This window comes from Strongyloides ratti (assembly GCF_001040885.1).
Source record: "Strongyloides ratti genome assembly S_ratti_ED321, chromosome : 2".
Classification (NCBI taxonomy): domain Eukaryota; kingdom Metazoa; phylum Nematoda; class Chromadorea; order Rhabditida; family Strongyloididae; genus Strongyloides; species Strongyloides ratti.
This window is the reverse complement of record NC_037308.1, coordinates 16,463,414-16,475,789: the sequence shown is the minus strand read 5'-3', so window position 1 is coordinate 16,475,789 and position 12,376 is coordinate 16,463,414. Positions and strand designations below refer to the sequence as shown.

The following is a 12,376-nucleotide window of genomic DNA, read 5'->3' as shown; positions in this document are numbered from 1 at the left end:
ATTATATAGAAATATCGTTATTATAAAACACATAAAAAAGTACTAAAATGTACATTTTCTTATTATAAGGGATTCCTATTTTAGTCTTTGACCATATATTTGAAAATTAATAACGAAGCATATTAATTATTTTTGTTAACAAAATAAATATAAATAGATATTATTTTTTTATAGTAAAAAATTTAGAATCAATTTAAATCTTATTGCATTAAAGATTTAATAAATTTAATATTTTTTTCTAATAATATACTTTTTTATGAATGTCATTTTTTATTTATATATATATATATATTTTGATAACTGATAACAATGTTTATAAAAGTAATTTTTATCAAAAAAGCAATAAAATATATAAAAATATAATGCTATTTTTTTAAAAATCTTTTAAGATTATGATAAAAAATTTATTTTTAAACGAACTTTGTAGCAATATTTTTATTTAAAATGCGTTTTAAAAAAGATAAACATACATTGCAACTTATATTTATAGTTTGATGTTAAAATGATTTTTTTAAGATTATAAAAACGTTGGTTTTAAAAAGTACAAAGTTTATTTTAAATGCTTTAACTTATTTTTAATGTTTTATAAATATATTTAAAAAAAATATATACTAATTTATTTTAATCGCTTTTATTTTAAAATGTAAATAAGTTTTTATTGTTACATTTTTTGTATATTTAATTTTTCTTTATTTAAAGGTATAAAAATTATTAATTTTTTTTTATTAATAAATTACTTTAAGTACCAAATTAATATAAAAAAAATTATATGTGTATAATATGTGTAAAATATTTTTTTAAAGATTATAAATATATATTAATGTTATGCTGAAATGAATATCTTTTATCTTAACGTTCATTATTTAATAGAAAAGTGTATTTCTTGACATTATATAAAAGAAAATAATATGTATGTATATGAAAATTGTAAGGAATGCCAAAGGTTTTGTTTAAACTTATAATATTTTGTTCTTTTATTATTAAATTTATCTTTTCCATAATGAAAGTAGATACATTCATTTTTCATTAAATTTTAAAGTAAAACAATTAATTATCTTAAAGATAAATAGCATATGTTAAAATGGATTACACCATTATATCTGAATACTTTAAATACTGCCATTCAACTTATTTTTATACTTTAATATTTCTTAAATAATGAAGATTACCATCCTTATTATTACTATTATTTTTTCTACCGTTTTTTGTGATGAAACCTTTAAAGCAATTAATTTTAAAAATTGTAAAAGTAAATTTGAAGTTTTAAAAGTTGAATCAACATGTAATTTCATTGACAATAAATGTGTCTTTTTACAAGGAGAAGAACCAAAAATTAAAATTTATTTTAAGAGTAGTATGTTTATAAAACTTTTTTAACAAAAATTATATTACTTTGCTTTTTTTTTTCAAGATGGAAATGTTGATTCTCTTAAAACAAAAGTTCGTGCTCGTTTAGATGGATCATTTGTTGATTTTCATATAGATAATGATGATGTTTGTGGACAAGCTGGTGTTACCTGTCCAATTGAAACTAATAAAGAAGAGGTATATGTTGCAGCAGTTCCAATTCGTAATGAATATCCAGCAGTTGATGTACAGATAAATTGGCAACTTGTTGATCCGTCAACTGATGAACAAAAAGTTTGTATCGTATTCTTAGGAACAGTTATAAAAAATTAACTAAAAAGTTTACATGAATATTTTTAACTTAAAAATAATATTATTTTGTGTTTATCATTATTATGTGATAATGACAAATTTTAATATAATTTTGATTCTATAATTCATATAAAAATGCATCATATTAAAAACATTTTCGTATTGCAAATAATGATAATACATTAACATTAAAAATAGCTTTTAATAAAATAAAATTAAAAGCTTTTTTTTTAATATCTTTTAAGGGATTTGATTAGATAACAGTAATACTATATATATTGTTTTTATTTTATTTTTGTTATCATTAAAATTAACAAATAACAAAAATTTATTTACATTCTTTATTTATAAAAGAAAAACAAATTAATTTAATTGTTAAAAAAACATCAAACATTACTTTTAATTAAAAAAAATATTTATAATACAAATTTATTGAACTTGAAAATCATTTAAAAAAATTCTTGTTTAACATCTTTATAATCTTTAAACAGTTAAAATACTAGTTTGTTTTATAAATATTAATTATTTTAAAAAAAATTATCAGAAAATTATTTATTATATATAAAATACTTTAAATAAATGAGAAAAAAAATTTATTATATTTAAAAGTTTCATAGTTGTTAAATTTTATTGCAAATATTAAATTACTTTACATTAGTTAAATAATATAAAAAAATGTTTAAAATATCTATATAATTTTTCATTGTTAAAATATGTTAAAGAATTTTTTTTTAATATATTCCATATTTGATAATACATTTAACAATACATTCCAATTGCAATGACATAAGAATTAATGTCATTGACAAGATAAAATTAGATAAGATGATCAATGTTTAAGTTTATTAAATAGTATAAAAGCGATTTTAGGATTACGTTTGACATAAGAAATATTAATATTTTCTTGTCCTCAATACATATTTTTTTTAATTAAATGAAATAATGTTATCTACTATAGAATCATCCCTATCAATTTATAATAAATAATTTTAAGTTGATCTAAATTTTGTCATAGATAAACATTTATTATGCAGCTTTGTTGAGATAACGAGTGATGTCTAAGTAAATTAAAATATATCTCAATAATATACTTATTCTTTACTATATACTTAAATTTAATATTACATTCTTATTACAATTTAAAATACATTATTATATTCTTCATGTATATGTAAAAGTATTCTTTAAGTTTAAGGTTAAAATTATTGATGCAATTCTAGAGAAAACTTCATCACATTTATTTAATAAAATTTTTTTTAAAATTAATTTTATTATTAAAATATAGCAAAAAATTATGGTCATTTGAAGAGAGGAATTAAAACACAAAATATAAAAAAAGAAATTATTATTTTGAAAATTTATAAAATAATTTTTTTTTGTCAAATGATTAGTACCAAATATAATATTTAATTTTTGTCATATTTATTTATTTTTTCATTTAATTTTTCCAGTAAATATTTTATAATTGCTATCTAAAGTTTCGATAATATAAAAAAAAGTATATATATAACTAATACAACTTTCTTACGATTATAGACACTATTTCTTAAATTAGAAATAACACAAAAAAAAGTTTTATATAAATGTCTTGTACATTTTATTATTTCCTTTCAACTGAAATAAAAAAATACTAAAAAAAAATTTTTGTTTATTTAGAAATTTTATTAATTTAAATAAAAAAAAATACGAATACTAGAAAAAAAAATTTATTTATATGTATTCACTAAATCAAATTTTCTCCATAAATTATGATTATACATTACATTTATTTATCCATCATATATTTTTATCTTTATAATTGTTATTTAGAATAATATACTTTATAATAAAGTGTCTTTGATCTCCAAAGTGAATATGAATTGTCAAATTTAAGAAGATAAACACCTTTTCCAGGATATATATGGCTTCCAGCAAAAACTTCTTCATGACAATCACGTCTATATATAGGAATAATCATATCAACAGGAGGTTTATTTAAATTTTTTTTCCTTCCCTCCGTAGCACCACCTTCAACATCTTTTCCTTCTGTTTCAGTTTGAGGCGATTGAATATATTCATCAGATTCATCCTCTTCATCAGATGATTCAGAAACCTGAATAGTTATATCTGTTGTCTCTGGTTTTGACCATTCAAAAAACATTCCAAATCCTAAATCATACCAATCTGTAGCAAATTCCCAAAATATTGATGAACCTTCTTCATGTGTAGGTACTCTTATTGTTACTGTCTCACCATGACTTATTTTAAATATTCCTTCAGAACCTTCTTTTTTAACTGATTCTTTAAATTCAACAATGTCTTTTCTATTCCACATAGTTGCAGGAGAAATTGCAGGATTAGCTAAAAAAAATTTATTTACATCATTTTATATATGATACTTACAAGGAATGTCTGAAAAATTATCAATACTAGAATTTCCATCAGTATCATCATCATTAGCTGGAGTTTCAGAAGGAATATATTTTTTTTCATCTTCATTTTCTACAGTTAATTTAGACAATTGAGATTGTAGTTGTTTAACAACACCATTTTGTTGTGATTCATCAACATGTAAACTGCCATTTTCAATATCGGCATTAATCGTTTTACTTTGTTGAGAATATACTTGAGCCATGTATCTTTGGTAATGAAGCTCCTGAATAGCTTTAATGTATTCTTCTTGCTAAAAAATTTTACAATTTCAAATTTTAAAGATATATAAGTTTAAATATTATATTAACAACTAGTAACTCAAAATACACAAGTTCCTATAATAAAAAGATAGGTATATTATAATTTTCAAAATCCATGGTAACAAGTTTTTACATCTAATAAGTTAAAATATTTTTATATTTCAAGCGAATTACCATGTGAGAATAAGTTATTTGTCTGTGTTTTTGTTTCTCACCATTAAATTAAAATATAAAAATTACCAACTAATTACTAAAGAAAAAAAAAACAATACTTAAAATTTTTTGTTTAAAATTGTTTGTAAACATAGTTATATCATTTCTTATAAATGTGAAAATTAAAAAAAAATTTATTTTTAAAAAGAAGAAATACGATCTCATTAATCTAAATTATTTTAACAGTGTCTTTTTTTTTATCATAACGGGAGAGGAACCCACATTTTTGATGAAATTTTATTTACTTATAATAAAATACTGGATTTAAAGCCAATATTTAATAAAGAATAATTCTAAATAATATCATATTTGTATCTTTTAACATGTAAAATAATAAAATATAAAAGAAATACATTTGAATAAAAAGTTTCTAATTAGATTATCCAACCTAATAAACATTAACTTTTGTAATTATTTAAACCAAAAAAATTTTTTTTTTGGTAATATTATATAAGAAGATAACTTTTAAGATTTGATAATTCAATTCTAATTTAATGTAATAATAATTATATCTATTCAACTGTACTATTTTTACCATACTTAAACATTTCAAAGACTTGACTTACTAATTAAGAAATATAATAATATAAAGAATCACCAGTTTTAAGGTTGTTTTAAACATATAATGCAATTAGATATTTGTTTCCTTATCAATGTCAAATTTCTTTTTCATAAAATATTAATAAGTCTTTAACGTTATTAGCTTTAAAAACTGTCATCTTGAAGTTATTCTTAATATATAAACACATAAATAAATGTATATTCAATCCTCATATTTTCCCCGTTACACTATTATCTCCTCATATTATTTATATTATTATAAGAGGAAAAATTGATAAATGTTCCTATTTGTATTTAAAAAAATATTCATCTTTTTTCCCTCTAAACATTTAAAAATATATTTATACTTTTAAAATTATATAATATTTAAAACATATATACATCTAATATATATAAATTTTATTAATATAAAAGTTGAAAACTTTATGGATATTAAATGTTATTGTAACAAAAGAATAAACAATACCATATATTACAATAAGTATATTATTAATCACTACTTTTTATCATTGAAATATTACATTACTTTTGTAATATATATTAAAAGGATGGCCTAAAGGCGAAGTTTATAACATTTACACATAAACAATACTACTTTAATATTCTACTTTTTGATCTTATGTTTTCCTATCAATCTTATTGTTTCTATTATATTTTATTCTTATCACTTCTAATTTAAATCCAAGATCAACGTGTATGTATGTCTAACAAAATCTTTGTTCATAAGAAATAGATCTTGTGTTTTCCTATCAATCTTATTGCTTTTATTATATTTTGTTCTTATCACTTCTAATTTTAATCCAAGATCAACGTATGTGTATGTCTACATAATCTTTATTCACAAGAAATAAGTGTTCATTAAAATATTTAATCTATATAACTAATTTAACAGATGTAATTTTAGTAAATATAATTTTTTTTTATCTAAAAATGTCTATTTTAAATGATGATTGCTGGTTAATGATTTTTAAAAATTTAACTATAAAAGAAAGAGTTAAATGTGAAATAGTTTGTAAACGTTTTTATCATATTCTTCGAATATTTAATAAAGGATATATACATGAAAAAAAAATTGATTTCTTTTCTATATTAATAACAAATTTCGAGCAATTATATAATAAAGAAAAGTCAAATTATTTACCATGTGTCTCTGGGATAATGCAGAGATGTGGAAAAAATTTAGAAAATATTAGTTTTGGAAAAAAATGGCTTTCATTGAAACAGGATGTAATAGATGAAATGGAGAGGTAATTAAAATTTTTTATTTATTTTAATAAAATTTTTTCTATCTAGTTATACAGAAAAACTTCGTTATATTAATTTAAGTGGAGTTTTATTACTAGGTAATATTTGTAAACTTTTATCAAAAAATGCCAAAACAATAGAAATTCTTAATTTTGATGAATGTCATTTTTATGATGATGAACCTATGAAAAATGATGTAAGCAATATTTTTGAAAAATTTGTAAATTTAAAAAAGTTATATTTACAAAAAAATTGCCTTTCACTATCAAAATTGTATCAAGTTAATAGAGACCTTAAAGTTTTAGATTTAACATATCCTATTTGCTTTGATGTTTATGAATTTAATACATTTCTCAAGAATCACTTATCATTAGAAGAACTTTACTTAGATGGTATACAAACATTAAATAACGAAACTATACAACTAATATCAAATTTAAAAAAGCTTTCAATATTAGAAATTGGTAATCTTATAACAACTGAATTATCAATTATATCTTTTTCAAAGATTAAAACATTAACAACACTTTCTATAAATTATGTTATTTCTATTGATGATACAATATTAGAACATTTACTACATGCTTTATGTAATCTACAAAATCTTTCCCTGACACATTGTACTAATATTTTAAATTATTCATCATTGAAATTTTCAACAAATATTTCTAAATTAACAATAACTCATTCAAATACATTTTGTGATTATGACATAGAATGTTTATCACAAAACAAAAAAATTTCATCAATAAAAATTCAACGTTGTCCACTTTTAACAAATAAGGGTATGGAAATTTTAATAAAAAATTGTCCTCTTAAAAAATTAGAAATAATAGATTGTACTGGTATTGGGGATGCCTCACTATACATTATAGCAAAATCACAAAAAATATATAAAAGTATAAGTTTTGAAGGTTGCTGTAATGTGACAAATGACGGAGTAAAGGCATTAGCAAAAATGAGAAGTTTAAATGAATTAACAAACTTAGATATTAGTCATAATAAAAATGTTGATGATTCTGCCATTGAAGAATTATGTGAGCAATTAAGAAATAAAGAAACAAAAAAGATAAACTTATTAGAAATTTGCGTAAAACAAACAAGTGTAACTAAATTTATAGAAAATAAAGTAAATGACAAAATATATTTATATTATTGAATTTAAATATTTAAAAAATAAAAATTGTTTAATAAAAAAAAGAAGTAGATCAAAACTAACCTTTTCCGGTTCACCAGGAAGTGTATGTTGAGCATAAGCTTTAAATTGGTGGTATGTTTCTTTATTTAAAGCTTCTTGAATCCTTTTTTTTTGCTCTTGATATAACTTACGATGTTCTTCACTTTCAAATTTTGGTTCAGCAAATGCACTCTCTGCTATTGATAAAGTAGTACTGTTTGGTAAATCGAAAGGCAATATTGCACTAAAAATAATATATATATAGTTTTCAGTATATATATATGCTTATAATAAATTTAAGAAAGATAGAAATTTCACATTTAAAAATATAAGATTGAGAAAAAATTATTATGACATAAATAATGCCAAATGAAAAGAAACAAATTATAATCTCTCTTCTATTATGATAATAACTTATATATAATGTAAAAACTCAATTAACTATTATTTTGTATAATTAAAGAAAATTATTTTAATTAACTTACTTAGGGTTGTTAATACTTAACTGTTCTAGAGTTTCTTTTACTATTTTTGGTTTTGTAAGGCAAATAAAATCTTGATTATCAATGAATGAATTGTAGTTAGGACAAACAACTCCAAGAAGATTTACAAATTCTAGCATTGCTTCATTCTTTGAATAATTACTTATTTTCTTCCACTCTTTCCTTAAATAATGAAAATTTTTATATATTTACAACAAATAATTATAAAAAAGGACGATTTTTTTAAATTATATTAAGAAAAGGCAAACTCTATTTAGAAAAACTTTTTAATTTAATTTTTTTTTTAAAAAGACATTTTATCTAATAAAAATGTTTGCCATTTTTACTATTACCTTGTATCACTTCCAGTAAAATTTAACCACCCATAGTCACAAGCCTCAGGAATAAAACAACCAAATTTAACTTGCTTAAAAAGTGCCAGAAAACGAAGTTTCTCATGATATGGTACTGAGAAAAGAGGATTATTTTGCAATTCTATAATTTAATTTACATTATTGATAACCTTTTTTTGTAACAATTTTATTTACCGCGATAGTATTTTGATGAAATTTTAAATAATTCTTCCAAAGTTATATTAAAAGGCTTTGAGTTAACTGTAATAAGATCTGAATTTTCTTGTAATTTAATTTTAAAAGCTTCTTTATCAGGATTATCTAAATTCATCTTCTATAATAAAAATAAATAACTAAAAATAATTATTAGAAAATTGAATACTACTACTCATAATATGTTTAAAAAAATATACGTGGCAATGATATGGAACCTCAAGAACAAATAAACAGTACACCAAATAATATATAAAACTCATCGTTACAAGAATTTTTTTTATCCAAAGTTATATAGAAAGTATTTATTTAAGCAAATGATTATTTTTAAATTTTTAATATATATATTTTTTTTTTATTTTAAATAATACGAAGTTTATGTAATTTAAACTAAATATATTCAACTTTTACATTATAACTTTTATATTATATTTTTTTTATAATTTAGCTTGATTATAATCTCAAATATGACTATTTAATAAAATAACTAATAAACAAATTATGTTTAATTAACATATTCAATTTTGTTAAGTTTTTTTCAATTAACATAAATTCCAAATATCTATAAAAATTAAAAATGATGAGTTGTCATTGTAAATAATTTATTAAAAGTTTATATATTTGGTTACGCCATGGTCATTTATGTCAAAAATTTGAAAAATAAAAATTATTTTCTAGCAATTTAATTATAATAAAAGAAATTTTGACATTCATAGACAATCAGTTTTTTTTAATATAATTAAATTTATAATTTTAATAATAAAGTACAGTATTCTTGAAATAATCAATTTATTAAATGCAAATTTTTCTGTCGTTTCATTTTTTCTACAATTTCTATTTTAATTTGTACTTAGATATTTTAAACTTACACAGTTATTAATTTATTTTCTTATATAGTATTAAATTTCAGTAGTTTAAAAAAATATATATTTTAAATTAATTATATTAAATTGTTTGCCAGATATAAAGTAAGGAAGATAATTTAATTGATAAAAAAATTTTTTAGTTAAAATTAATAGTACTTATGTACTAATAATTTAATTAAAAAAAGGAATTGTATAAATTTGTGTAAAATATAATCCTATACAATATCTTTTGTTTTGCTACAAAGAATGATTAAGAGCATGAAACTTTTGTCATAATAAAACTATTGTTATAAATTCATGACAAAAAATTGTATCATTTTTTAACTTAAGAAGAAAACCAAACAAATTAATTAAATAACTTTAGTATTATGTTTTAGAAGTATTTTATTTTTGTAGTATCAAAAAATTGTAACTTTGAAATTTATGTATAATTCATACACCTTATTTTAAGTATTTAATTTTCATTAAGATAATTTTTAATGTATAAAGATAAACATTTGGAAGAGTAATAAGATATGAATATTCCGACCATGAAAATCATTTTTCATTGTATTTTAATTCCTTTATGAAAGATATTTTTATTTACAGAAACAAATATGTAAAATATTCTTAAATGAAGTTTACTTTTTGTTTAAATAAAAGTGTTTAAAATAGAAGAATATCAAAATATATAGTATTAAAATGGTATAAAATTACTATAATATTTATTTTGAAGATATAATTTTTTAATGATGATTTTAAACTTATATATGATTCTCTTTTTTAAATTAATATCAAAAATTTATATCTTAAGCCATTTGTATATAATATAAAAAATTGTCATTAAATTTTTTTTACAGTGTATAATTATCAAAAAATATTGTTTTTAATCTTGTTTACTATATAAACAATTTTATAATAAAGTATTTTCTGCAACAAAAATATTTTTTTTAATAATTTAGTAAATTATCATTTAACACTTTGTTTTCAATTGTAATTTTATATTTAAAAAAAAAACGGTTAAAAATAAGTTGTTTTTGGATACATAAATAAATATTGCCATGAAAAGTGCTTTTTGTTTTCTTATTTATCATAATTTTCATTCTGTATTAAACGTTTTTTTCTTTTGCTTTACTAAACATTACAAATATACTAGTATTTTACAAATTGAATAAACTAAATTAAATTAAATAAAAAAATTTTTTTTAATTTAAAAAAATGTAATTATCATGAAATTTTTTAGCAAAAAATTTTTTATTAAAATAGTTAGTAAAATCTAGTATACAACAAATTTATATAGCATTTTATAAATTCAATGAACATAAATAAGCTTTTATCAAAAGCTGCACATAAATAAAATAATAACAATATATCAGTTTTCTATTTCGATATCAATATATAATCTATGTATATGAACAAATATGTATATAGTTTCACATACTTTTTAACTATATATCAGTAATGAAATGTCAATTATTTTTTAATCATAAAATCAAAACTGATATGTAATAGATAACGTTATACTAAATAACATTAAAATGAATAAAAAAATATTACATACATTTTTGTGAACATTTTTGATTATTTTACATCTAAATAATTTAATTAAATTATAAATGCCTTTTCTTTATTTAAGTAAATATTTTATTGTTTGTTATCATAATATACTATAATTTTTTTTTACTTAAAATTTTTTTTTAATTAAGATAGTTTGTAATAAAAAAAATTTTAATATACTTTATTTAATGTAATTTATTTTTCACCTGAATCAAAAATTTAAATGATTATACATCTCCATCAATTCCTGACTTGAAAATAGTGGAGTAATCTTTACATAAAATTTATCATTTTGATACTTGCCATACTCTTAATAAGAAATTTTTTTTCCAACACATCCTTGATCTTGGGAAAATGATTATTTATGCATAACCTTATTAATCCCAATGAACGTTTTTTTTTTCATTACACATATCTTTTTTCAGTAAACTTTTTTTTCAATGGCACCTAACGTAGAAGTTAAAGTAGATGAACCAAGAAAAACAATATCTGAAACATTTGATCGTGGGATTCGGGCTGTTTTATTAGGTCCACCAGGATCTGGTAAAGGAACACAAGCTCCAAAAATTTCTGAGAAATTTCATTCATGCCATCTTGCTACAGGAGATTTACTTCGTGCTGAAGTATCAAGTGGAAGCGAATTTGGAAAAAAATTAAAGACAACTATGGATGCTGGACAATTAGTTTCTGATGAAGTTGTTATTGATCTTATTGAAAAAAATCTTCAAAGGCCTGATTGTCAAAGAGGTTTCATTCTTGATGGTTTTCCAAGAACTACAGTTCAAGCTGAAAAAGTAATTTTATTTAATATTTTTATTTAAATTATTCTATTTTAGCTTGATGTTATGTTAGAAAAAAGAAAAACACCTTTAGATTCTGTTATTGAATTTGTCATTAATGATGAATTATTAGTTTCCAGAATTTTAGGACGTCTCTTTCACCCATCATCTGGACGTTCCTATCATACAGAGTTCAATCCACCAAAAGTACCAATGAAAGATGACATTACTGGAGAGCCTTTGATAAGGAGATCTGATGATACTGAAGAAGCACTTCGTAAACGTTTGGTTAGTTATCATAAATCAACCAAACCACTTGTTGATTATTACCAAGCTAAAGGAATACATTATGGATTTGATGCATCAAGACCTATTTCTGAAGTTGCGGCAAAAATTGATGCTTTGTGCAGCAAATTTTGTCAAAAGAAATCTTCTCTCTAGATTAATAGTATTTGTTATCAGTTGTTTCATATTAAAACGGCATTTAATTTTAGATACATATAATTATTTTTCCGTCATTTTTAGTACGTTAAAAACTGTTTATAAATTTACTGTTTTACAAAACATTTCTTTCCCTTGACTTCATTTTTTAAAATATTATTCTAGTAATTTTGTTGTTT

At 20.2% G+C, this 12,376-nt stretch overlaps 3 protein-coding genes across 3 annotated transcripts; 2 read left to right on the top strand and 1 right to left on the bottom strand.

The window, feature by feature from the left end:
* Nucleotides 1-1,158: 1,158 nt before the first annotated feature.
* SRAE_2000521000 (MD-2-related lipid-recognition domain and Immunoglobulin E-set domain-containing protein) lies at nucleotides 1,159-1,680 on the top strand (the record flags this gene model as incomplete). Its single annotated transcript, XM_024644195.1, has 2 exons — nucleotides 1,159-1,354; nucleotides 1,412-1,680. The coding sequence occupies 2 exons, from the start codon at nucleotides 1,159-1,161 to the stop codon at nucleotides 1,678-1,680; spliced, it is 465 nt and encodes a 154-aa protein (XP_024509780.1).
* A 1,780-nt stretch (nucleotides 1,681-3,460) lies between these two features.
* On the bottom strand, nucleotides 3,461-8,693 carry SRAE_2000520900 (Golgi resident protein GCP60; the record flags this gene model as incomplete). Its single annotated transcript, XM_024644194.1, has 6 exons — nucleotides 3,461-3,999; nucleotides 4,042-4,321; nucleotides 7,570-7,771; nucleotides 8,013-8,192; nucleotides 8,363-8,504; nucleotides 8,558-8,693. The coding sequence occupies 6 exons, from the start codon at nucleotides 8,691-8,693 to the stop codon at nucleotides 3,461-3,463; spliced, it is 1,479 nt and encodes a 492-aa protein (XP_024509779.1).
* A 2,724-nt stretch (nucleotides 8,694-11,417) lies between these two features.
* SRAE_2000520800 (Adenylate kinase 2, mitochondrial) lies at nucleotides 11,418-12,197 on the top strand (the record flags this gene model as incomplete). The annotated part of the gene is made up of 2 exons (XM_024644193.1): nucleotides 11,418-11,771; nucleotides 11,814-12,197. The coding sequence occupies 2 exons, from the start codon at nucleotides 11,418-11,420 to the stop codon at nucleotides 12,195-12,197; spliced, it is 738 nt and encodes a 245-aa protein (XP_024509778.1).
* Between the last annotated feature and the right edge of the window lie 179 nt (nucleotides 12,198-12,376).